The sequence below is a fragment of the Paramormyrops kingsleyae genome, chromosome 4 (genome assembly GCF_048594095.1).
Source record: "Paramormyrops kingsleyae isolate MSU_618 chromosome 4, PKINGS_0.4, whole genome shotgun sequence".
NCBI classification, from domain to species: Eukaryota; Metazoa; Chordata; class Actinopteri; order Osteoglossiformes; family Mormyridae; genus Paramormyrops; species Paramormyrops kingsleyae.
The window spans coordinates 12,645,644-12,673,523 of record NC_132800.1 but is presented as its reverse complement, the minus strand read 5'-3'; the positions used below and the strand labels follow the sequence as shown (position 1 = coordinate 12,673,523).

Below are 27,880 nucleotides of genomic sequence, written 5' to 3'. Positions count from 1 at the left end.
TTTAAAGTAAGCAGCGTAGCCGCTAGGAGTCGGGGCGGGACCAGAGAGGTGGTACCGGTTCCGTGACGCTTGCCTGTGCCCGAAGTGTGGGGATTACGGAGTATTGCAGTGCTATTGGTGTGCCGTGCCCTGATAGGGATGTGGTGTGGTGCGGGATTTATTGTGTGGTAACGTGGATTAACACCCGGTTGGAAGGGTTGGTTTGCTACGGGGAGATAGTGGGGCCGGACCCTTTTGTGAACCCAGGTCCGACCTGGTCGGTCGCTGTATGAATTGTATTGAATAAAACTTGTTGTAATTGTAGTACAAGTCTTGTGGTGGTCTATTTCTCCCTTACAACCTCCAACGCTATTTTAGGTTCATTACAATATAAAATCCCCTACTCACCAATATTTTAGAAGTTTGAGTCATGTAAAACAATTTATTAATTTTAAGTGGCCTAACCTCCGTGTCGATACACTGCAGAAGTCTCGTTAATTGTAGCCCCTCGTATTGCTCTACGTTTCCTAATTAATCTACCCATTTGTTCATCCGTTTCCATTTCGACGTTTGTTGACTAACCTCCCGGGTTTCAGCACCAAATTTACTATTGTATTCTTTGTTTTTCAAGTTAGCCAGCAAAAAACCACGGACAACTCAAAACTCTCTCCTTTTATTTTTTACTTTTGCATGCTGGTATCTGCATGGTATCATGGGTAATGAAGTTCAACCATATTGCATTATGTTATCATTAAATACAATTCAGTCTAATCAGAAACGAAATAATTATGCATATTAAATCAACAAACATAAATAATATAATTAAACGAACAAACAACTTTAAATATATAGTTGCAACAGTATAAAGTACATATGAAATGCTGATTACAAAATATCCCTCTAGTCAATTTCTCTCTCAAGTGTTGTCCCTGGTCCCAGGTTCACAGCCCCTTAGTTCTGTGTTTCTTAATTTTTAGTTAATTCCACCTATGTGCCTTTGTCCTGTTTCCAGTGTATGCTCTGATTGGTTGATTGTGTTGAGTACTCACACCTGCCTTTTGTTAGTCCCCATGATCTGTGTATTTTACTGCCTGTCTGTGGTCAGTTCCCTCAGCTGGTCGTTGTATCACATGCTGTTGATCCTGTGTATTGGATTCCTGTGTGTATTGGATTCCTGTGTAGTTATTTTCCCCTTAGTTCTGCTCCCTGGGTTGCTGCTCTTTACTAGTGTCCCCTGTGTTTTGTTGTTATGGCCTTTTGACCCCTCGTGGTTCCCTTATTTTCTGCTCTGTGTTTTGTTATAAATAAACCCCTGTCATCTTGGAGCCGCACTGTGGATCGTCATCCTTTCCTCGCCTGCACCATCCCCCGATCCCATAAAAACTAGTGAATTAGTAACAGGTACTGCTCCATTAAACATGTTCAAACTGAAGCCTCTTGCCTTGTCCACACGTACACGGGTATTTTTTCAAATGGTGTTTTTCCTCCTCCGTTAAAAAAAACATCCCCGTCCACACGAACATTGTCTTCTAAAATATTTCCGTCCACATGAAACCGCTAAAATGCGCCGTCAAGAGCATGCCAAACCAGCAGGGGGCATTATAACTCTAACCGTACTGCCATGTTAGCCAATCAGAAGCCTAATTGCCAGTCCTGTTAAGCTGAAAACCATGGCGCACATTCCAACGCCTGTGTTGATCAATATAATGCGAGAGTGACTCAACATTTATCTGTACACATGTAAGAAAGTCCTGTCAGCAAGGTTAGCTCAAGCACTATTTCGGCTAAGTCCGCCATTGCTCAAACTCAATGTATACAGCAAACAGCGCACGCTCTGACGTTAAACTAAGTGGACAACGGCACACAATTCTGACGTTTCAAGCCAAAAACTCTGTTTTCCCTGTCTACATGTTGACGCTGAAAACTGACTTTCTTAAAATCTTCACCCTGGATGGAGTTTTGCAAAAGCTCCGTTTTCAGTGACCTAAGACGCCATTTACGTGTGGACAAAAGCCCAAGACGTATAGAAAAATTTACTTTTAAAAATTACCCATGTACGTGTGGACAAGGCATCTGTCTGAACAGAGCTAAGGAGCCCATGAGAATCTATTTATCATCAAAGCAGAAACATCCGTCCCAGAAGAAGACAATCTATTGTCCAGTCATGCTTAATCAATATAGAGCAGTAGCTTTTTTTTCCAGCTGCTTGCTGAGGATTGATGTTTAAAATGCACTTTTCAATCTACCTTCTAATTCCAGCTCTCAAGAAGTCAATCTTTACAGAAATCCTCATCCTTTTACCTCAGATGTGACTTATACAGAAGACAGACAAAACTTCTATTTAAAATTTCAAAGACAATGGGATTTGCAAAAGTAAAAAATAAAATGTGAAAGTTGAAGATTTTTTTTCCTTGTAGCTTGTTTTTGCCTGTATGTCTTTTGACTGAGAGTCTGAGTGTTTTAAACAATGTTTTAATGTATATTTACCTTTGATCTGTAGGAAAATGTCCCTCACTGAAGAAGATTTGTTTGTCCATTGACTGGTCACTCTTCATGGAAACACAGCTGGGTACAGGTGAGCCTGCTCTCTCCATCAGGACACTGTGGACAGTGAGAGGAAAGATCCTCATTATATAAATATAATTCATATATTGTGGACAGTGTCACATTAAATCTTCAGCTGTTTAACCTTCTGCTGTGTCTTCATGTACTTTGATATGCTGTGAAGCTCTTGATGCAAACATGCTTGTTTGCATTTAGCTTTAATGTGAAATAGTGTCTCACCTAAAATGAAGATCCCAGTATGAAAGGTTTAGTATCATTGTTACAGCCTCCGTTGCTATACTTGCCTGTTGATTCCTGATATTATATAAATTTAGCCTTAAATGGGGTTCCCCACAGTAAATTTCACCAAGTTACCAATAAAAAAGTTTGCCGACCAGCTACTGGACTAAATACTGATAACATGTTCTGAATTTGGGGGGGGGGATGCGGAGACCGAAAATATGGATTTTATTTTAGCGCATATTCAGAAAATCATCTTGCGCCATAAAGATGTGAAAAATTGAAGAATCAGCGCTAGGTGGCAGCAGAGGACGGCGTCCAGGGAGTACAATTAGATGTCAATTCTTTAAGAAAATTAAGTTTAATAAATTTCATAAAGGATAAACATAAATCATCTACCCCACGGACTTGAAGCAGTTAAATCTCGAGGAAGTGAATTACGTTAAGACTGATTTCTCGCTCTTTCGAGAATGCTGGAACGTTTATTTTTATGACCGTGTTTAGAGCCGTACAAACACACAGGTTTTGTCTTACCTCTCAGTTCTCGTTGTTTCACACTCCACAGGGGGGGTCATTTCAGAAGCAGCTCCCTCCATTTTTGTGCCGATCTAGACCAGGTGACTGATGCTGGGGCCTCTATGAACACGAAGCGTAAATAGTAACATACATGCATAATATCTAGTAGCTATTTGATGCAACAGTTGCGGCCGCTATATATAGCTGTTTTTATATGTATACATACATACATACATACATACATACATACACACATATATTTTATTGACTAAAATCTTACCTTGCAATACAGAATCTTATCCGTGTTTCTTGACAAAATGGAGAGTCCAGCATTAAAATACTTTCACTTTCATTTACAAACTGGAAATGCTGCATATCAAACGTGGGAGCGGTCTAAGCAGAAATGGACACGGACTCAGTGGTAGGATTTTTGGTGATATTATCCATGCGACTTAATAACAAGTAATAATAAGAGAAAGGGGACAAGCTCCCGCCGCCACCTACAGTAATTCTGTCATGACTCACATTTTGTGTTATACTTGTACACATAAAACGCGGTTCTGCAATGACATTTAAATCAATAACACACATAAATCAATATCATACAATCTTACTTACGATTCAGACAGCGACGCACATTAATGACCGATCTGGGGAATACCAACTTAGACGTGGACTAAATACACAAGACACGCTGAAAATAACAGGCAACAGGTGATCACAATCGGGGTAGTACACGTAGGTAATGAGGGGGCGTGGCACACACGAGGATTGGACGAGCAGGTCATGACAGAACCCCCCCCAAAGGCGCGCACTCTGGGCGCGCTTCAGGGGAGGCAATGAAGGAGACGAGACCGGGGAAACAGAACCTGAAATACAAGAGCAAAAAACATCAATGGGGCACTGGGAACAAAACCAAAACACAGAACAAGCACAAGGACAGGAAGTAGGACAAGACCTGACACAAAACAGAGAACGCAGACAGGCAGACCAGGAAGGGAGACACAGAGGGCACAAAGAACGGAGGAACAAAAGGACCAGGAGTGAACAGAGGAGACACAGAGGGACGAGGAGCAGAGACAGGAGGGATGAAGGAAGGAGGCGGAACAAAGGTGGGAGGACAATGAGGAGCCCGAAGGAACCAAGGCAGGCGAGGGAAGGCAGCCGCACGGACCACAGGCGGATGGGAGGCCGGAGCAGAAGGGGACCACGAAGGGAATAAGGAGACAGGACGAGGGACAGACGGAGTTGGAGTCGAGGAGGGAGTCGGAGGGGGCACCAGGGGAGATGAGGAGGGAGTCGGAGGGGAGCCAGACGCAGGGAAGGAGGAAGGGGATGTCGCGGCAGGCGATGGCGTAGGCGCAGCCAACCGACGCGTTGGAGGAGGGGGAGCCACAGGCAACCAATGAGTCGATGCCGGGGAACCTGCAGGCGCCCGACAAGATGTCAGAGGTGGGGCCAAGGTCCATCGACGAGGCCTCGTAGGGGGACCCACAGGCGACTGCCGAGCAGGAGCCAAAGGACCCACAGGCGACCCCCGAGCCCCAGCCAAGGCGAGCGAGGGCGAGTCAGGGGGTAGGGCGGGCGGGACCTGGTCCCTACATTTGTGTCCCCACCTCTTACGGGACACTGAAAGGTGGGGTCGTAGTTGGCGTCTACCTCGTTGGGGCGAGGGCAAAGGAATCATCAGGGAGGTCCCCGAGGGGTCCCACTCAAGCTCTTCCTCTTCCAAGGAGGAAGGAGCGGAGGTCAGACTGTCTGGGACCTCCTCGGGGACTGGGACCAGGGCTGGGGGGGATTGGAGCAGGGCCTGGGACAGGGAGAGACTGGGCCGGGGCAGCAGGAGAGGGCGGAGCCTGGATAACAGGCGCAGGCAGAGCCGGAGCAGGAGCCAGGGCCTCGGGGGAAGTTGTAGCAGGGAATATGGGTGTAGCAGGAGGCGGGGCCATCGCAGGATCCTTGAGCGCAGCCAGAGGCGGGGTCGGTGCAGGAGCCCCGGGCGCAGCTGCAGGCGGAGGCGGTGCAGCAGGCGGCTCGGGCGGTGCAGCAGCGACCGCCGACTCTCGGCCAGCAGGGGGCACTGACGAGACGGGCATGGCAGACAAGGCAGGCAGGATGGGCAAGGCAGACAGGACAGGCGAGACGGGCGAGGCTTCATGCAGGGCTGCAGGTGTGGCGGCGTCATCAGGCAGGTGGGCCGCGGGTGTCGCAGCAGGAGGCTCGGGCGTAGCTGCAGGCGGCGTTGGGGCTGTAGGCGGCGTCGGGACCTCAGGCGTAGTGGCAGCAGCAGGCAGGCAGGCCGCGGGCTCTGGGCCCACAAGGGGTGCCCTAGCAGCCATTGCCGACTCATGGCCAGCAGAGGGCGCCTCAGCAGGCACCACCAGGACGAGCAGAACTGGCAGATCAGACACGTCAGGGGACAATGGGACAGGCAGGACTGGTGGTGCCGGCAAGTCAGACAGGACGGGCAAATCAGGCACATCAATAATTGCCGCCAGGGTTGGCACCGTTACAGACGGCGCTGCCCCTTTAAGAAACCTTGTAGTCCGCGGGATAGCGTCCCACACGGCCCTGGCCCCCTTATTTGCCAGGTGCGCCACCCGGAAATGGTAGGCTGCTAGCGGTGGCAGTTCAGTGGCTGTAAGGCGGGCTTTGGGTATCTGAGGGGGCCTGTTCTTCTTCAGGTGCCCTTTCCTTACGCCTCTTCTTTTTTCTCCAGTGGGTGCCAGGCGGCTGCGTCGTTGCGGGGACGACGGACGGTGAGTCGACAGCCTCCGCTTTGTACAGCGCAGCAGGCGGAACCCTCATCTCCGTGACGTGCTGCACTAATAGCCGGAGATTGTCGTGCACCTTGTTAATGAGGCGCACGTTCCCGGGCGGCGTCATCTGCCTCAGGAGGTCGCTACTCCGGCTGGCCAAGCCCAACGCCATGGGGTCCTCTCGGACCTCGGGCTGGTTCAGCCAATACAACACCTCTTGCAGGAGACCGAAGCGCTGGCTCTCGGTCCACCGCGGTGCGTTTTCGGTGAGATCGGTCATTCTGTTACGATCGTGTGGAAAGACGAGGCAGGAAGGCGAAAATCCACAAGTAATCGGGTTTATTACTGTGACCAGGACAGACAGCGACGCACATTAATGACTGATCTGGGGAATACCAACTTAGACGTGAACTAAATACACAAGACACGCTGAAAATAACAGGCAACAGGTGATCACAGTCGGGGTAGTACACGTAGGTAATGAGGGGGTGTGGCACACACGAGGATCGGACGAGCAGGTCATGACAGTATGGTCATTTTTGTTAACATTTTTGTTTATTGTCTGTTTAATTTTAATATAAGTTCATTTAAATCATATTTGAAAAAATACAAACCATAAAATACTAGGTTACACAAACTATACTTAAAGCAATCTGACTCAACTATTGTATGACATCCACATGCAGTATATTGCCAAAAGTACTGAGACCCCCCTCCAGATCATTGAATTCAGGTGTTCCAGTCACTTTCATAGCCACAATGTGTCGTGATATGCTGTAGCCTGGCGGGGAGACAGGCGCGGAAGTCCAGGGATAAGGGTGACACTTGGGATTTATTAATCAATTTAAGAACATTAAAATCCATAAAATGTTGGCTACTGAATTTACTCAGTAGCAGAGGTTCAGCCTTATCTGTTAGATGAGGTATTGTTTTAAAAAAGTGGCGAGGGATATTCCTGTTGCAATGAATAAGGTTAGAATAGGCTGAACTTGCCCTATAAAGGGCTTGCTTGTATTGTTGCAGGCTGTCGGTCCAGCCAACTCGAAGACTTCTAAGCCCCTGGATTTACGTTTGTGCTCCAATCTGTGACACTCCTGTTTGTAAGAGCTTCTGTGATCATTAAACCATGGTGAGTGTCTGGTGGTTTTTTCAAAGGAGCTTTTTCATCTAAAATATGACTAAACACTGTATTGAAGTCATGGGTGATGTCATTGACATCTGTACTGGACATGAAGTTCACATTATTACTATTCTGTTTTCACAACTATGTACTCCGTGTATAGAAGCTCCACAGATAGTTTAACCAATAAATCTTAAGGAAGTCAGCGACGAAATACTCAGTCTTCCATGAAATGAACGAGCCTGGACGCTTTATCCTTATAGCAGATTTATGAGCGCGATGCAAGTGGTAAAAAACTGTAATACAATTCAAACAACAGTACGTCAGGACTAGATAACATATACAATACTTAGTCATACACAAACAACTAACAATTCTACTTACAAGCTATTTTTGTAGACAGGGTCTGAAGAGAAAGATCTGCTACCTTTGCGCGCCTTGCTAAAGCTGAACTCAAAAGGAGGAGTTTCCGGTGCCCTTTGAACTCAAGGGGGCTGGACTTGTTCTCGATGTAATAAACTGACACGTAGGTTGGCACTACCACAACCGGTCGACAGGTGACAGCAAACTGCTATAATTAACATTACTAAACACACAATAACTGCACCGTGTCTAAATGATGTAATGAATCCAGAACACTCCCTGCTTAATGTGAGAATAACACATTACCATATAAATTACTGCTAGGCTGAACATACACAATTCAGTCTTTTTCAGAAACAAGAACAACAATGTCAGAAATTGGTCTCAAGTAAGACCTGGTTGTCCCTTGGTTGACCACTTTCACTTCAACTTTTCTGACTCTGCCATCTCTGCTCGGCGAAACACTGACGACGCGTCCCACAGGCCAAACATCCCTGCTTTCCTGACCGTCCTTTAATAACACAACATCTCCTTTTTGAACATTCGGACGATTTTGGGTCCATTTACTGCGGCTTTGTAGAGTCGACAAGTACTCTCTTTTCCACCTCTTCCAGAAAGCATCAGCCAGATTTTGAACTTGTTTCCATTGTTTCACATGGAGTCCTGCTGTTTCAAAATTGCCGGTAGGGGCTGACAAAGAGTTCACTTTCTGGGTCAAGAGCATTGCTGGAGTGAGGACCATGGGATTATCAGGATCCGTAGAAACAGGTACCAGAGGTCTGGCATTCATAATGGCCGTGACCTCAGCCATGAAGGTGCTCAAAATCTCATGGGTCAGACGAGTAGGCCTATCCTGGAGCAACATTCCATCCAAAATACGTCTGGCCACACCTATCAGTCTTTCCCAAACGCCTCCCATGTGTGATGCATGTGGGGGGTTGAAAATCCATGTGCAACCTTTATTTAGGAGATAATCTTGAACCGTAGAATCAGCACTGTAGAAGTTCAGTTCTTTACAAGCTCCCACAAAGTTTGTCCCTCTGTCAGAGCGAAGTAACTTTGCTGGGCCTCGGATAGCAAAAAACCTTCTCAGAGAATTGATGAAGCTGGAAGCTGACATAGTCTCAATCAGTTCTATATGCACAGCTCGCGTGGACAAACAGGTGAAAAGCACTGCCCAGCGCTTATTGTCAGCACTGCCTCCTCTAGTGCGGCGAGTCATCACTGACCATGGACCAAATACATCAATGCCCACACTAGTGAATGGGGGTTCAGGAGTGACTCTGTCTTCAGGTAAATCCACCATTTTCTGACTTTCTAACCTTCCTCTTAATTTGCGGCAGATAACACACTTGTGGATGACTGCAGATATCAGACGCTTGCCACCGAGGATCCAGAAACCCTCTGCTCTGATTGCACCCTCGGTTATGTGACGCCCTTGGTGTGCTACTCTGTTGTGATAATGTCTCACAATCAAAGTGGCGATGTGATGGTCGTGAGGTATGACGATGGGCTGCTTCACAACGCGGCATGTGACAATCTGCCACCCACTCTCAGCAGTCCATCTGCATCTATAACAACACTGAGTTTCTTGAGCCGGCTTTGTCCTGGAAGTGTCTTATGCTCCTGTAAGCACGTGTACTCTTGCTTAAAATATTCATGTTGAACAGAAGAGATGATAATGACCATCGACTGTGAAATCTCCTCCGAACTGACTTTCTCCATAAAACTTCTCCACCTTCCACATGGGGGGTTGCTCGACTTTTTCTGAAAACTTCTAGAAACATGGATAAGTCTAGCAATTGTCTTAAGTAGTGACACCCAATTAGAGAACCTCTCAAAGACATGTGGATGGATGAAAGTGTCAGAAGCTCTGGTGCTGAAGCTAACAATAGCTGGTTTTACTTCAAGATCAACTTCAGGCTCTATGAGAGGGTAATGTTCAGTCGTGCCGCTTATTCCCTCCTCGTCTGTTCGGTAGAGGAAAGAAGGGCCCGAGAACCACATAGAGTTCTGGAGAGCAATTGTCTGTGTGGCCCTAGTTGCATAATCTGCCGGGTTCTGTCCTGTAGACACATAGAACCACTGACTAGGGCGTGTTACTCTTCTGATTTTATTTACCCTGTTGGCAACATAAAGGTAAAATCTCCTGGAAGAATTGCAGATGTAGCCCAGCACAGTTTTGCTGTCTGTAAAGAATCTCACAACATCCAAGTTGACATCTAACTCATCCCTGATGAGCTCATACAGTTCCACAGCTAGCACAGCGGCACATAGCTCCAGACGAGGAATTGTGTGCACTGGTTTGGGGCTCAGCTTGGACTTCCCCATGACGAATCCAACAGAACATTCATTTGATACATCAATGGTTCTCAGATAAGCTACAGCACCTATTGCTGTATTTGATGCATCCGAAAAGATGTACAGTTCTCTTTTGCATGCTGCTAATAGAGAAATAGACACATAACACCTAGGTAACTCTAAATGTTCTAAAGTTTGCAAGGATTCTCTCCATTGAACCCACTCATACAACCTTTCTTGCGGGAGTGGCTCATCCCAATCACATTTCCTAGATGACAGCTCGCGTAACAAAACCTTACCTTTTATGGTAATGGGTGCTACGAACCCAAGAGGATCGTAAAGGCTGTTCACTGTAGATAAGATCCCCCTTTTGGTGAAAGGTTTTTGTTCAGTAAATACCTGGAAAACAAAACTGTCTCTTTCCAAGTTCCAGCTCAGTCCCAAGCTTTTCTGAAGAGGCAGGGGGTCTGTGCCCAGGCAAAGGTCTTTAAGATTTTTAGCCCTATCATCTGCAGGAAATGCATTCATGACTTCTGCGCTGTTTGACGCAATTTTATGAAGTCTCAGATTAGACTCTGCTAGCATCTGTCGTGATTTGTTAAGAATGTCAATTGCTTTCTTTGGAGTGCTGGCAGATGCAAGTCCATCGTCCACATAGAAATGTCTCAAGACAAACTGTTTGGCGTCTTGGCCGAATTGTTCTGCGCTCGTCAGGGCTGCCTTGCGCATGCAGTACATAGCGACAGCAGGCGAGGGACTGTTGCCGAAAACATGTACCCTCATTCTATACTCCATGACCTCTTTGTCTATGTCATGGTCCTTGTACCAAAGGAACAGTAGGTAGTCTCTGTGGTCTTCTCTCACCAAGAAACAATAAAACATTTGTTGCACATCTGCTGTAAATGCAATAGGCTCCTTCCTGAAGCGCATGAGGACACCTAACAATGTGTTGTTCAAATCAGGGCCACTCAATAGCACATTATTTAAAGAGACACCTTCACACTCCGCGCTGGAATCAAACACTACTCTTATTTGATCGGGCTTGTGTGGATGGTAAACACCAAACATTGGTAGATACCAGTGCTCTTTACCTTGTTCTAGCGGTCCTGCGATTTCAGCGTGTTCATTGTCTAACATCCTTTGAATGAACTCTGTGAAATCTTTCCTCATTTTTGGTTTATTCCGCAGTGATCTGCGGAGTGAAGTGAGGCGATTCATGGCTTGTTCTTTGTTGGAAGGCAATAAACATCTGGGTGCACGAAAGGGCAAAGGGGCAACCCAGCTGTGACTGTCATCCTGATAAGTGTCCTTTTCCATAATCTGGAGAAAGACTTGATCCTCCATGGACAGGGCTTGCTTTTCATCCCCTTCTGACCTTTGGAATATTGTAGCCCCCAGCTTGTCCGTCTCCAAGCCGGGGCTGATGTCTTCTGGGCTATATGAAGAAGAAGGGCCACGGAAACGTATTAGGTTATCTAATCTTTCTTTAACAATGAACCTGTTCTGGCATGGGTTTAGAGAGGTTGTGCGCCCGTTCGGTAACACCGATGTTCTTAAGGCACTGACACTATTAGTCTGGTGGGTAGATCCTAGGCAAACTTCTCCTACTATTACCCATCCTAGTTCAAGCCTTTGTGCGAAAGGGGCATTAAAAGGTCCATTGATTGTTTCATGCACCTTGTGCACCTGTAAAATGTCTCTTCCCAGAAGTAACAGTATAGAAGCCTCAGGGTCGATGGCTGGTATACGTTTTGCTATTGGACGTAGGAGAGGATGGTAACGAGCTACTTCAGGGGAAGGGATTTCATCTTTGTCATCAGGTATCTTATCACATTCTATTAATGCAGGTAGAGGAAATTGTCTCTTTTTGTCAAAGGATTCAACAATGAAATTTGAGGCTCTTCTGCCTGCCGTCTCTGTGACTCCTGCACAAGTCTTTAATGTGTACGGTGCTGCGGTAGTTGTAATGTTGAAGGTGTTGAAGAACTCTGGGGTTGCAAGAGATCTGTTACTTTGTTCATCTATGGCTGCATACATTCTCACTGCTCTATCTCTTTGCCCTTTGGGAAACACGGTCACTAAACATATCTTGGAACATGACCGTGAACTTTTACCGCGGCCACAGATTTCAGTGCACTTGGCAATCACTGGTGGAGCTGTCCTGTCACTGTGCTCCCTGCTGTAATCTGTAACGGCTCCTACGGTCTCCGCTGGTGTTGAAGGTAGGTCAGGATGTAAGGCGGCAATGTGCCTCTCACTGCCACATTCTGTGCATTCAATAAGTGTCTTACAGTCTCTAGCCATGTGTTTGGTGGATTCGCAGCACTTGAAACAGATGCCATTCTGTCTGAGGAAGTACGTTCTCTCACTAATAGGTTTATTCCTGAACCCTTTACACTTTTTCAGGGGGTGAGGCTTATGGTGAATCGGGCACTGTCTATCGAGACTCTCTAAGGCACCCGCTTGCCTGCTGTATTGAGAGTGTGAAGTCTCTGTAGGAACAGCCGTCTTGTGTGTGCGTACAGAGGTCTTACCATAAAGCTTGGATGGTTTTTCAGGTCTTGTTGGCTGATTGTTGCCGTAACTGAAAGCAAAGCTGGGATCATTCTTTATCTGCGCTTGCTGCTGTACGAACCTTGAAAACACAAAGAAAGGGGGAAAACCTACTCCTGTTTCTTCTTTATACTTGGTTCCAACCGATGCCCATTTTGTCATCAAGGGTGATGGTAATTTCTCTACTATAGGATTAATGCCTATAGCGTTGTCCAAGTATGAAAGTCCTGTCAGGTAGCCTTCTTCTTTAGCACGCTCTATTTCCAGAAGAAGATCCCCTAAATCACGCAGTCTTTTCGTGTCTCTGTTACACAGCTTAGGGAAAGCGTCTAGCCTATCCCTTAATGCTTTCTCAATTACTTCTGGTGCGCCGTATTGCTTCTCTAGCCTTTGCCAAGCCATGTGAAGCCCTGCTAAGGGGTTAAACAAATGCACTCTGCGCATGCTTTTTGCGTGTTCCGCTGATTCATCCCCTAAATACTTTATCATCAGATCTAGCATCTCCGAGGCTGACAGATTTAGATCTTTAGTTGCATTCTGGAAAGAAGACTTCCATGCCCAGTAATTTTCCGGGCAATCGTCGAACCTTATAAAGCTTGAATTAACTGTTTCTTTGCGGAGTAGATATTTAGTGATATCTTGAATGCATCGATGTTCCGGTGCACAATCCCCTTGCTTCGGTAATGGGAACCTTGGATTTCTGCCTTTAGGGGCTTCTGCTGGGTGCTCTTGAGTCTGGTTTGATCATTGCTGCTGGTTCGGTCTTAACCGATATCCCGCTGGCTGGCATGTTACGCAGGTTGCGTATGAACTCGTTTGTGCGTTCTGCAGAAGAGAGAGGTTTCTCTGCGACCTTCGGACCTTCGCGAGTTCTATCCCTCTCTAATGGGTTCGCTTCTAAGTAAGCGGCCGCTTCTGCCTCTGCTGCTGCAGCTGCTCTCTGGCTCTTGAGAAGGTGTAATTCAGCTTCCCTCTCCGCCATTTCTTTTCTCATACTAGCTTCTTTTTCAGCGAAAACTAGATTAACGCGTGCAGCGTCTGCTTTCGCTAGCGCTTTGAGCGCCAGGGAGCTGGCCGAGGAGAGCTTGCTAGATCTAAATGATCTGGACGCATATGACTGTACGTCGTCTTGCTGGACGCTAGCCCTCTCGCTGCCATGCTGTATTTCTGGGAGTGCATCCATGAATAAATACTTCTTCCCCGATCTCAGACTCATGTTTGGAGAGTAGCGTCTTCCGTAATCGAGTCTTCTACGAAGTAGCTTTTTTTTACTATTCTGTTTTCACAACTATGTACTCCGTGTATAGAAGCTCCACAGATAGTTTAACCAATAAATCTTAAGGAAGTCAGCGACGAAATACTCAGTCTTCCATGAAATGAATGAGCCTGGACGCTTTATCCTTATAGCAGATTTATGAGCGCGATGCAAGTGGTAAAAAACTGTAATACAATTCAAACAACAGTACGTCAGGACTAGATAACATATACAATACTTAGTCATACACAAACAACTAACAATTCTACTTACAAGCTATTTTTGTAGACAGGGTCTGAAGAGAAAGATCTGCTACCTTTGCGCGCCTTGCTAAAGCTGAACTCAAAAGGAGGAGTTTCCGGTGCCCTTTGAACTCAAGGGGGCTGGACTTGTTCTCGATGTAATAAACTGACACGTAGGTTGGCACTACCACAACCGGTCGACAGGTGGCAGCAAACTGCTATAATTAACATTACTAAACACACAATAACTGCACCGTGTCTAAATGATGTAATGAATCCAGAACAATTACTGCATTAATAAATCGTAGGGAATTTCTATCATTTAGGTGATGTGTCCTATTAATCTTCTATGCCAGCGGTCACTAACAGGCGGACCGCGGTCCGGGTCCGGACCCAGAAGCTGTCCCATACGGACCTGGACCGACAGCCAAAACATTTAGTTATTATTTAAAACCTGACGGGGCGCTTTTATTTTAACCGGCACAGCGTTTGTAGTCTTTTCGGTAGTGGCTTATCAGTAGAACCGCCGTTTCCCACGCCAATGAACGTCAAACGCCTTTGACCGCCAAGCAAGACGTATAGTTCGGCGTATGCAGCCCTTTGTCTGCGCTAATGTGCCTTTCCTGTTAATAGCAGCAGCGAAGCTAACACCCGCAAACAAAAAGCGTAATGTTCCTAACAGAGTGGCTGCGCTCTCCTGAAAACGTAAAGCTGAAAAGTTTTCAAATACAATATGTATTATATACTGTAACACGTTGGATAAATAGACGTAGTTTATTGTTGATTTCATGTTCGTTGAAGTTTCTGCATTTTAACATATGTATGAAGTAATGTTATCTGTTATATAAATAAACTCACGTGAAACAAAAAATGTACGTTTTCACGGTTGCCAAATCTCAAGCATCTGGCATGACACTCACGCTTTCAGACTCATGCTGGAAATCTTACGGCAAAACTATATTATTCCATTATAAGACCTAAAATTCGCTACGTCAAAAGTGTAAGCCAGCTGGCCGAAGTTCTATGTCACGTGACAATAAATAATGTCAAAACGTTTTTGAATTGTACTGAATTAATTTGATTTGACTGATTACACAGAATGTTGATGCAACTAATAGGCTACTTAAATATATATCACACTATTAAATGGTTAGACATTATGATCTTCCGGACCTTTGCTTCAAGAATTTTTCTCTAACTGGACCTCTTTAAATTTTAGTTGAATACCCCTGTTCTATGCCATAGTCAAAGAGGGTGACTCAATCAGGAGGGTGATTAGAAAATGGTCAGAGATGGACTTATTCAATGGACAGGCAGATACATGATGAGCAGAAACTCCATGAGTAATAATCAAGGCTAGTGTATGATTGTGAACAGGCGTTGGTCATGTTACGTGTTGGTGACATTCAACAGAGTCCAGGAGAGACAGGAAACTTTTTCTGAAGGCATCAGTCTCTATGTTCACATGTATATTGAAGTCTCCAAGTATTATAATATTCTCTAAGTTAATAACTAAGTGGATAGAAGTTCCCTACCTTTCCCTGTCTCACTCTCCCACCTGCACGGATTGATCGGTATGTCCCTGTAGTTTGATGTACCCGCATGTACAGTATGCATGGCGGACACTGCAAGCTGTAACTCAGCTGCTCCGGTTTGTAAACGATCGCGATTAAAACCTGAGATATTCAGGATGACTGACGCTAAGGTGATTGTGGAAGATGAGCTTCTTAATTTCCTTGCTGTGAAAATGAAGACTCTAAGCCAAGATGAGATTGTTCTATTGGCAACAAATACGTTTGATTCTGAAGGGATTGAAGCCTCCAAGAAAGTGTTGTTCGAGCTCCGTCCTGGAACTACACAGCGATGTATTGGATATAAAGGACAGCACAGAGATGCCAACAATATAAAACTCTGTCTTAAAGTGCTGAATGAGTGTGGGGAGAATATCCCTAGATTTGTTTCTCATTACTTAGACGAGCTGCCACCGGTGACATTTTCCAGTTCGAATGTCTCCTGTCTGCTTCGGAGAATGGAGCAGCTATGCACTGAAGTGGAGCCCACTAAACATTGGACGTCGGATAGACGTGCAGATCATGTCTATATTAGGTCCGTCGGTCCATGACCAATTCTGGACATCTATACAACGTCCAAACTAGGTCCACAATTTGAACGTCCATCCATGATCCAACTTGTACGTCAATATGACATTCAACATTTGAACGTAATTTTTTTGACGTTATGTGGACGACTATGACAGGTGCAGGAAATATAGTTTTATTTACAAATATCAACATTGTTATCAACATAATAAATGTGAATACAGATTATTTCGAAACAAACATGATTTATTATGCAAATGCGTACGTATTTTATGTGCATTTGCGCTGATATGACAATAAATTATATTGTGCATTGTTTTTTATGTTCGTTCTGAAAACCATGTGAAAACTGAATAGTGCAGAGCAACTGGAACAGTTTTATCCACGTCCCTTGTGGACACTTGTGTGCACGTGCAGAACGCGGGATTTCAAAATCTGCCAGCAGCTTGATGCCCGATCGAACAAATTAACATCCAGCTTGCTAAACCAGGTTAATGCTAAATTATGTTTTTTTACTTTTCATGGTACTTTAGCTCTGTACTGTTCTGTTGTATACACTGTAGCACCGGCGGGGCTCATGTCCCAGCATGCCCCGCATGCAGTTGTAAATAGCCATTGTTGTGTTGTTGCTGTTATTGTTAATAGGTAATTCCTTATTGTTGCGCATGTGTTTATCTGTGTCTTGTGTGTACCCGGTCTGATCCTCGTGTGTAATTCGCTTACATAAATTTCCCACCGTGTATGCGTCTTACAGTTCGTTGTCTGACAACTTTGTGTTTCTTGCATATGTAACCTTGGGCTACAAGGTTACGCAAGAACCAGACTACGCCACCCAAGGCCCTGCCCCTTAGGATGTATCATTAACCCCCAGAACTTCCACCCGCAGCCACCTTGCATGAACACAGAGACGCATATCCCAGAATTAAAATAGTTTATTACAATATTTAAAACCTCCAAGCCGATAAACAATTATCTGCATACAACACCACTACAACCAGAACATGACAAATAGGGGTTGAGAGCAAAACCCAGGCACTGGTGGTCCAACGCTATAATCCTGCCTTGACCCCTTAGCCAGCCAGGGAAGGTGCTTACCTGGAGGAAAAGGAAAAGAAGAGGAAACCCCACACACACACACACACACCAAGGGCTCACATATCCAAGCGGGAGTTAACACCAAAAATCACAGCAAACCACATCCTGGAGTTAGTACCTATAATTCACCCCACATTCACTCCATGCAGTGCAGGAAACAACCTCCAGCTCCCAAACTCCAGCACCACATTCACTGGCTCTATAGATGGGGAAGCGGTCAATGAAATACCCTCAAGACCCCCACCCACTATACCAACCAGTACCCAGTTAGCCCTGGTAACCACCCCTTATTCACAACCATACCAGTACAACCCACATAATCTTACAAAACAATCAAAACAGGCAAAACAGCAGTGACAGTCTCCTGCAAACATAGACACCCATTTCAGACCATACTCACGAGATACACAAGTTCAACATTTATTCTACACATCATGGGTCCACCTGTGTCCTACCTGAGCAGCAGCATAAACCCAGACACTTGTCACCCAGCACCCAGCCTGGGAAGAGATCGACAATCCTTACATACCCGAAAAGAAAACTGCACCCCGCAACAACCTTCCAACCACTATTACTCATTACCTTGCACCGCCGCCTGGACCCGAAACCAACCGCTCACCACAATTCCCGTCGCTCACAGGAGTGTCACAGCAACAATCGGACCACGCCCCCCCTACCGGCTTCCACCACTTTTATCCACGCCGATCCTAATTAATTGCGTGCGCGGCTGTTTCTCCCCGATTAAAACTTCGCTGGGGAACACCCCCAATTATCTACTAAACAGCCTCTCGTGCATGCAGCCCGATACGGGATCCGTGGGTGACGTCATCCCTAACAATCACCGGTTACATTCTACCCCCTCCACTTGAATCGACGTCCCGTCGATCCCACTCCCGTAACCCCACGGAAGACAACCAAGTCAATCCCCGGAAACCCTAAGACTCACATCCAAAGGCCCCCGAAGTTGCAGCCCCAATGCTAGTGCTCACCATAGAGACTGGAAGGCGATGCGGATTAGAATGTTGCCCCGCCGTTACCCGAGTACTCCGGCGCAGGGCTCCAGCCCCAGTCATGGTAGATTGACCATCAAGGGACCAACCACATGCTCCTGCACCTGGTCTGAGGTCCTTAGCCCCAAGGTCAACTTCCTGTACCCCAGTAGAACAGGGCCTAGGCAGTGCCCTTGTCGACTCCACCTCAGATACCCCTGGCACAGCCACGATCACCCCCGAAACTGACCCTTCATCATGATCAGCCATGTCCGGCCGGCCAAGATCCCCGTCCACTGGTCCCCTGGATTCTTCCATGGGCCCCCGGGTAAGATGCTTGCTCAACAAAACACCCTTTATCATGGTCCGGTGTACTTGCTGTACCTGTTCCAAATCCTGAATGGGTGCCACGGTATACACTACTCCTCCAGGCGCAGGCGCTCGCAACACTTGGTACACCACCGGGGACCAAGCATCCTGGATTTTATTACGGCCCCGCACTGAATGGTTACGCAGATACACCAATTCACCCACCTCCAATGGTGCACACAGTGCCCTTGAGTCATGCCTTGCTTTCCGATGGTCAGCTGCACGTCTCAACTTCCCCCGGACACTACTGAAAGCCACCTCCAGGCGCCTCTGATGTTCCTGCACCCACTCACACCTAGTACCCCTCCACGGTTCTGACCTCCTACCCAAAAGAAAATCCACTGGTAACTGAGGTTCCTGGCCAAACATCAGAAAGTGTGGAGACTCACCAGTAGTCTGATGTGGGGTTGTGTTATAACTAAACACCAACTGTGGAAGATACTGTGGCCAGTGGCTCTTCTGTTCTGTCGACAGGGTGCGTAATAAATTATGCATTGTGCGATTGAAGCGCTCGCACTGACCATTCCCTTGTGGATGATAAGGGGTAGTGCGAGTCTTCTGGATGTTATACAAATCACACAACTGACAGACAATCGCACTCTCGAAACACCGACCCTGATCGGAATGGAGCCTTGCTGGAACTCCAAAACGATAGAACCATTCCCTAAGGAGAACACCAGCCACAGTAGAAGCTCGCTGGTCCCGAGTGGGTATAACCTGGGTGAACTTGGAAAACACATCAGTTAATACCAACACCTGTTCCAACCCATCCCTAGAGGGCTCCAAAAACGAGAAGTCTATGGCTAACACTTCATTTGGCCTATTTGCCAACAAATGGCCCATCGGAGCCCATCCCTGTGTCTGGGAAGATTTAGCGAGTGTACAACGCTCACATTGTTCACACCATTCCCTAATGTCCTTTGCCATCCCTGGCCAAAAACACCTCTGGCGGACCAAATCCGCTGTCCGCTCGTTGCCCTGATGTCCCTGGGCGTCATGCAACTGGTGCAAAACCTCTTTCATTAAAGATGCCGGGAGCAGGAATTGCAACCACCCTTCTCCCCCATCAGGCCTAAAGACCCTACGATGCAGGAGACCATCTGCCACTATGAGGCGGTCCCACTCCCGCAACAACATTCGTGCAGCTGGCGGCAACCCCTCTCGTTCTCCTCGACTCGGCTTATACCCTGCCACCCAAAAAGGAAGAACAGCACTAATGATAGGATCCATCTCCTGAAGCTTTCTCAACTCAGCCGAGGAACGCTGCGGGAGCACTGTTATAGCCGACTGCGTCACTGGTGGCACCCTTCCCGACATGGCCTCCTGTAGGGGAGATGGCAACACCCCTTCCGGGAAAACTGATACCAAACTCTCGGAGTTAGACTCTAGTCGTTGCCGTGACAGAGCATCAGCATTGCCATTAGTTCTACCAGGCCTATAGCGAACCGAAAAATTAAATGCTGCCAGTTCAGCCACCCACCTCTGCTCAGTTGCCCCTAGTTTAGCAGTACTCAGGTGGCTTAAAGGATTGTTATCTGTCCATACTACACACTGTTGGCCCCATAAATATTCCCGGAATTTATCTGTCATTGCCCACTTCAACCCCAAAAATTCCAGCTTCATAGAGCTGTACTTCCTCTCAGCTGGGTTGAGGCTCCGGCTAGCATATGCCACAGGACGCACCTTTCCCTCCTGCTCTTGAGAGAGCACAGCCCCCAGTCCATGATGACTCGCGTCCATCTCCAAAATAAAAGGCAGAGAAAAATTTGCAAAAGCCAGAGTCGGGGCATTAACAAGTTGTACCTTCAGCTGCTGAAAGCTCTCCTCGCATCCTTCTGGCCACACCTCCTCCACACTTAACCTCTGGCCCCTACGACCCCTACCCCCCCCTTGTTCTGCTACCAAGCGATGTAGGGGGGCCGCCAGTCTTGCAAAGCCCTCTACGAAACGCCGATAATAACTGGCGAAACCCAGGAAAGACCGCAATTCCTGGATATTCCTCGGCCTAGGCCAGTTTGCTACTGCAGACACCTTCTCTGGGTCAGTAGAGACGCCGTCACAGGAGATACGATGGCTAAGGTAGCGCACCTCCTTCCTAAAAAAACAACACTTCTCCAAATTAGCCTTCACTCCCTCCCTCTGTAATCGCCCCAACACCAACTCCAAGCGCTTCAAATGTTCACCTGCATCGGAGGAAAAGATGATAATGTCATCCAAGTACAACCATAATGACTGCCCATTCTGGTCCCCAAATATCCGCTCCATCAATCGCTGGAACGTACTAGGCGCATTACATAACCCAAAGGGCATTCTATTAAATTCAAATAACCCAAAGGGGGTACAAAAAGCTGTCTTGGGACAATCACTCTCCGTAACAGGGATTTGATGGTATCCACTGGACAAATCAATGGTTGAAAACCACTGAGCCCCAGATAAGGAATCTAGCGTCTCCTCAATACGAGGCAGAGGGAATGCATCCCTACGAGTTTTGCTGTTCAACTGCCGATAATCCACACACATCCTCAAGCGGCCATCTTTCTTTTTCACCAACACAATGGGAGAGGCAAAGGGGCTACAACTCTCTCGGATAACTTGGCTATCTAACAGTTGATGAATATGAGCCCTCACAGTCTCATAGTCCGACGGGGGGATACGTCTAAACCTTTGTCTCACAGGCTTATCATCCATAAGGGGAATATCGTGTGACAGGAGCGTAGTACATCCCAAGTCACTCTCCGATGACGAAAACACTCCAGCATATTGCCTCAACAAACCCCTAACACTTTCTTGCTCCAATAAAGGTAATGCTGACAGATCAAGTCCCTGAATTTGCTCCAACACTGGATGGTAACCACCCATATGGGCATTCACAGAAAGGGCTACCCCACCCAAGGTACTCTCCTCCCCAGGGGGCTGATTTACCGGCCCCAACCTCTCAGTCACCCCGGGAGGCAGACTTACTACTTGGGCCTGTGTCACTATACCCACTGGACAGCGCGGATAAAGAATGGCCATGGTTTTATTGATGTTCAAAATAGGAACATACACAGTCCCCTTATATATTCTGAGGAAGGCCGGAAGGGGCAACAAACTACTTGGGAGCTGCCGAGCTCCACTGGGGGGTTCAAATAACACTTCCCCTAAAGCTCCGCCCAACTTCTCGGCGCAGGTTGCTGCAACAAACTTAACTGTTCCCCCAGGTATATAGACAGCCTTTCGGCCTCTTACTTTTGCCAATCCCGTGGGGTGAGGGTCATTAACTTGAGCTTGCTGGCAGAACTGGAACACCTCCCTCCACTGTTGAACCTCTGGACCAAGGGTGGAACCATCAAAAAGGGCTGAACCATGCTGGATAAATAATTCAGTATAGCATTCCCTAATCACATTCATTCCCAACACCCCTGGTGTATTAGAACCATGTGGCCCAGGAGGATCCCTAACCACCAACCAGCCTCTCTTTGGTAGATGTTTACCCAAAACCTCAACTGCCAACTCAACATAACCCACATATGGTATTTCAAGACCATTTGCTGCCTGTAAGTGCAACCAATTACAATCTTTCAGTTGGCCCTGGATGTGCTCCCGAAAGAGACTCTCTGGTAGGGTTGACACCATTGACCCTGTATCTAATAAACACTTCACCCCTACCCCCCCTACTTTAACAGTTACAGTAGGGCACTGACCTACCAACAAGGAAATGGCCTGACTTACCGGGGTAGGCCGACTAGAGCCAATGTTGCCCCCTTCCAATGAGTGGCTCAACGCATTGGAGGGGCCTAGTTTTCCGACGGCTGGGATGTAATACCGGCTTGACCAGCAGATACCCGAAGACCCGGCAACGCAACCCGTTCATTGTCACACTCCCGTGCATAGTGGCCTGGCTGCTGACACCTCCGACAAACAGTACCAGAGCGACTCTGGCCCATCGGCCGCTGCGAAACTGATAGGGCAGAAACACTTTTGGTCAGGAAATTCAATTGCTCCTGGTGTTTTAGCAACATCCTCTTTAGCTCGGCTAACTCTACACCAGTGGGCCCGGGAGGTAAAGGCTCAACCTTAGGCGAGGGTTGACTGTAATGCATAGCACACAACGAGGGCACAGAATAACTCCTACCCCTCCCACATTCACTAGGCCTCCCCTCCCGCTCCCATCGGATGGCTTCGGCCCGAACATCAAGCATGGACAGCTGGGGGGCCTGGCGAACAAAGCGCTTCAACTCCCTACGCAGAGCTGGGTCATACACATACTCCACAAACTGATCACGCAACAACATATCAGAATCAGGGACAGAATCAGGAGCACATTGCAACACTTTATCCATCAAGGAACAAAGAGCATGAGAATATTCCTGTAATGATTCTCCCTCCTGTTGTTTACGTGAAAAGAAACCCTCCTGTAACTCAACATAGGACTTCACACAACCATACAATTCCTTCAAAATAATGGCTATTACAGCAGGGTCCTCCTTTTCAGCCCTACTCCGATACCGAATTTCAGCCTTAGCCTCCCCATCTAGATGATCATACATAAAATAAGCTTCCTCCAATCCATTCAGATGTCGGGCCCTCACGCTAGCCTTTACCTCCTCCAACCATTCATCTACCCCAATCCCAAAAGTTCCCCGAAACACTGGGCACCTCCGCTCCCTAGGTATATACAACCGTTCCATCCCAGTGTTAACCAAATGCCCTTCAGTCCTTGCTGTTGAACCGCTGGTGCTGGGCTGTATCGGGGCATACTCCCGCCAAAGATGTTCATTCTCAGCCTGCAGCTGTTGCACCAAGTCCTTGAGTCCCTGAACCTCTTCAGACACGGCTCCTCTCCACACACACTGCAGAAGAATCAAATCCAGCCCCAGCCAGTACAAGTAATGTCCGTCGATGGGCCACTGCTGTTTTGCCTACCAATCAAATCAATCCAACAAACAGGACACACCAAAAACTGGGATACTTGTCTCTGGTAAGAAAATGCGTATCCTGCCGACTGCGCCAGATTGTAACCTTGGGCTACAAGGTTACGCAAGAACCAGACTACGCCACCCAAGGCCCTGCCCCTTAGGATGTATCATTAACCCCCAGAACTTCCACCCGCAGCCACCTTGCATGAACACAGAGACGCATATCCCAGAATTAAAATAGTTTATTACAATATTTAAAACCTCCAAGCCGATAAACAATTATCTGCATACAACACCACTACAACCAGAACATGACAAATAGGGGTTGAGAGCAAAACCCAGGCACTGGTGGTCCAACGCTATAATCCTGCCTTGACCCCTTAGCCAGCCAGGGAAGGTGCTTACCTGGAGGAAAAGGAAAAGAAGAGGAAACCCCACACACACACACACACACCAAGGGCTCACATATCCAAGCGGGAGTTAACACCAAAAATCACAGCAAACCACATCCTGGAGTTAGTACCTATAATTCACCCCACATTCACTCCATGCAGTGCAGGAAACAACCTCCAGCTCCCAAACTCCAGCACCACATTCACTGGCTCTATAGATGGGGAAGCGGTCAATGAAATACCCTCAAGACCCCCACCCACTATACCAACCAGTACCCAGTTAGCCCTGGTAACCACCCCTTATTCACAACCATACCAATACAACCCACATAATCTTACAAAACAATCAAAACAGGCAAAACAGCAGTGACAGTCTCCTGCAAACATAGACACCCATTTCAGACCATACTCACGAGATACACAAGTTCAACATTTATTCTACACATCATGGGTCCACCTGTGTCCTACCTGAGCAGCAGCATAAACCCAGACACTTGTCACCCAGCACCCAGCCTGGGAAGAGATCGACAATCCTTACATACCCGAAAAGAAAACTGCACCCCGCAACAACCTTCCAACCACTATTACTCATTACCTTGCACCGCCGCCTGGACCCGAAACCAACCGCTCACCACAATTCCCGTCGCTCACAGGAGTGTCACAGCAACAATCGGACCACGCCCCCCCTACCGGCTTCCACCACTTTTATCCACGCCGATCCTAATTAATTGCGTGCGCGGCTGTTTCTCCCCGATTAAAACTTCGCTGCGGAACACCCCCAATTATCTACTAAACAGCCTCTCGTGCATGCAGCCCGATACGGGATCCGTGGGTGACGTCATCCCTAACAATCACCGGTTACACATATAATTACGTTTGGTGCTCGTTGGGCGCCTGATGTAATCCTTGTACAGATTATTAATTGAGTGGGTGTTCCCCGACAGGGTAGTCTCCGTGTTTCTCTGCTCGCGATACCTCCATCTGCCCGTCGCAGCAATACGTTATTTAAATTTAAGTTTTAATTGAAAGCATAGTGAAACTGTTCATTTATATATGAATTTAGTCGAGACACGACACACACAATGTCTAAAATTAGTCTGCTTTTGATATTATAAGACGTTGAAAAGACGTCCACAACGACCACATTTGGACTATAAATAGCCCATACATGGAGGTCCCACGGCTGTCAATACTAGACGTTCATTAGACGTCAAAAAAAGACGTCGCCTGGCGTTACAAAACAACCCCTTCAGTGGACCAAAATTTGACGTCCAAAAACGACATATTAAAGACGTCATTCCGACGTCACTTTGCGCAGTGGGAGGCTTTGAAACATATAACCAAACTCCAGACGGATGTTTGTGAGCAAGTTCGCGCTGACGGTCTGGAAATCAATCGGCGAGTGACGGCACTGGAGTGCCGGTCAGGAGCACTGGTTGGTGTTGCTGCTGAGAAAACACTGGGTCCAGAGACTGCTTCTCACACTGCATGGGAGAACCATCCTGTGGAACTGCAGGGGAGGCGAGATGAAGAACGCGGGACCTTGAGGTATGGAGCTGGCTTGGATGGCCTCCACACACAGAGCGACGTTTCATCATGCTGGCCTGGTCCTGATCACTGCAGCCGCGATGGGGCTGTGATGGCTGCCCCTGGTAACAACATGGAAACTCTTGTAATGGGGAAGGACCAATTAGTTGGGGCAATGTCTCTCACAGGCTCCCCACCATGGAGTAAAGTTGTGAAAAGTGGCCGGTCTCAGCAGAAGAGGCTGAATGCTGCTGCGGGTTCGGGTGTGTATGATGCTACCGGTGTCCGTAATAAGAGACGTGGGCTCGTACCGATTGTAGGTACTGGAGTCGAGAGTACCATCAAAACTGTGAAGACCAGATCAGTGAGTGTATTTGCCACGAAATTTTCCCCTGACCAGGAAGCAGAGACGCTTGCCTTGTATCTTAAAGGTAAACTTAACAGGGAGGTCACCTGCCAGGAAATCGACAATGTACACGGCAGGGTTGGGTCTTTTAAAGTGACTGCTGCATGGAATGACGTTGGTGAAATGTAGACTGCTGAGCTCTGGCCTGAAGGGGCTCTGGTCCGGCGTTATTATGAACCACGTAAGGCCAGTACTGTTGGATTGAATACTGTGCCTCCCATAAGGGAGGTAAATGTGCCCTCTGGTGCTAATGTATCGGTTTAACAATGTCAATTAGGGTGCGGTCTTACACCTGCCGTGGCCTGCGTTTAGGGCAGAGTGCAGGCGATAAAGCTCGGCGTTCTGCTGTGGACAATTTGCTGACAGAATGTGACATCTTATGTTTACAAGAGACATTTTTAGCTAAAGAAGACTTAGAAAAATTGAACTGTATTGATCAAAACTTCCTGGGTGTGGGGGAGTCAAAGATTGATCTTAGCGAGACGATAGTTAGAGGTAGAATTCCAGGAGGGGTGGCTGTGCTCTGGGGTAAAAAGCTCGATGGTGTGATAAAGCCGATTAGGCTGGATGTAGATTGGTGTATTGGTATACTATATACTCATGAATATAATAATTTTGTCATTCTAAATGTCTATATACCATATGAGTCTCGTGGAAATGAGGATGAATATCTCAATAAGCTGGCTTTTATTAATGCTTTTATACAAGACAATAGCACCTACAGTGTATATGTGGTGGGGGACATGAATGCTGATATTACAGATACTAGCTCTCTATTTGCTAGTCATTTGATCCCCTTTTGTGGAGATAATAATTTACCTCTTTCAAGTACACTGTTGCTGCCCGCAGACAGTTATACACACATAAGTGAAGCCTGGCATACTACATCACGGCCTGACCATTGTGTTAGTGCGGCAGATGTGCATGCAGCTTTAAGGAATATGTATATCGAGTATGGAGCAGCACTAACAGACCATATACCTTTTGGTTTTGCAATAAATGTTGAAAAATTGCCGTCAACAGCTGGGAATAACACTGCTCCCAGTGGTGCTGTCACTGCAAGATTAGATTGGTCAGTTCTCACTAAAGAGGACTTCTCGGCTTATTACAGCAGCACAGATACATATCTAAGTAATATTTATTTGCCTAGAGAAGCTCTTTTGTGTAGGGATGTCAGCTGTCAGGTTGAGGAGCACAAGAGAGTCTCTGTTGCATGTATGAGGATGTAGTGGCTGCTCTGTTTAATGGCGGGAACATTTTTCACAAACATTATAAGGGTAATAGGATGTATAACATTAGACCTGGTTGGAAGGAGCATGTTGCTCTATATCATGCTGAAGCTTGTGAAGCTTATAATCTCTGGGCCTTGGCTGGAAGACCAAGGCAATGCCCAGAGTTTGACCATAAAAAACTTGCCAATGCTGGATTTAAGTAGCTGCTTGGTTTATATCTAAAAATGAGCAAACCATGAGGGCTGATTCCATGGCCAACAAAATGATGTGTAATGATGTGGTTTTGAACTGTGGCCAGAGTGGGAAAACAGACTGGGCAAACAGGCAAAATAGTTGGAGTTTATGAACAAAATTGTATATTATACAAATAATACACACAACAAACATTTATTGAGCTGTTACTGACATAATTTATCCCCAAACAAGCTATAATCCTACAATTTAATGTTGTGGATAGAAATTGGGTAGAAGGTAGATAGAGAAAAGAGATCAGATATATTGAGAATGAAGGTCCTGAATTACAGCAAAAAGGTGCTGGGATCTGAGGCTATCGTGTGATATTGGTTGAATCATGTAAGTATACGCAATTATAGAAGAACAGTCAAGTGAACAGGTTTTGATTGACTATCAATTTGTCACCAGAAAGTAAACATATCAAATTTAAGCCGAATGAAAAGGACCAGCTTCAGCCAAGCTAAAGCAGAGAAAGATAAAACTCACATCTTGGGCTGTGGGAGGAAACCTGATTAAACCCACAGGAACACGGGGAGAACATGCAAGCTGTACATGCAGAACCAGGAGTGGGAACCAGACCCACAAGCCTGGAGGCGTGAAGTGAGAGCAGCTGGTCTGAAGTCCTGAAGGGAGCTGGAGCCCTTTCTTTGGAACAGTGTGGATCCGTCCTCCATTACTGCTTATCCTGTACAGGGGGGGGGGGCCTGGAGCCTGTCCCAGGGGGCACAGGGCGGGGGGCACGATGGATAGGATACTAGTTTATAGCA

General features: G+C 46.8%; 2 protein-coding genes across 2 annotated transcripts in view; one reads left to right on the top strand and one right to left on the bottom strand.

Annotated features, from left to right (window-relative positions):
* The window catches only part of LOC140588955 (NACHT, LRR and PYD domains-containing protein 3-like), a 32,297-nt gene extending 25,979 nt beyond the window's left edge, over nucleotides 1-6,318 (bottom strand). The window contains exons 1-4 of the mRNA XM_072711600.1: nucleotides 5,979-6,318; nucleotides 5,145-5,896; nucleotides 4,939-5,089; nucleotides 4,596-4,780 (exon numbers count right to left, since the gene is read on the bottom strand). Of these exons, the coding sequence (XP_072567701.1) occupies nucleotides 4,596-4,780; nucleotides 4,939-5,089; nucleotides 5,145-5,896; nucleotides 5,979-6,318 (1,428 nt within the window). The remainder of the gene's footprint in view (nucleotides 1-4,595; nucleotides 4,781-4,938; nucleotides 5,090-5,144; nucleotides 5,897-5,978) is intronic.
* Nucleotides 1-27,880, top strand: part of LOC140588728 (uncharacterized) — a 462,332-nt gene that overhangs the window by 222,410 nt on the left and 212,042 nt on the right. The gene's annotated exons all lie outside the window — the stretch shown is intronic.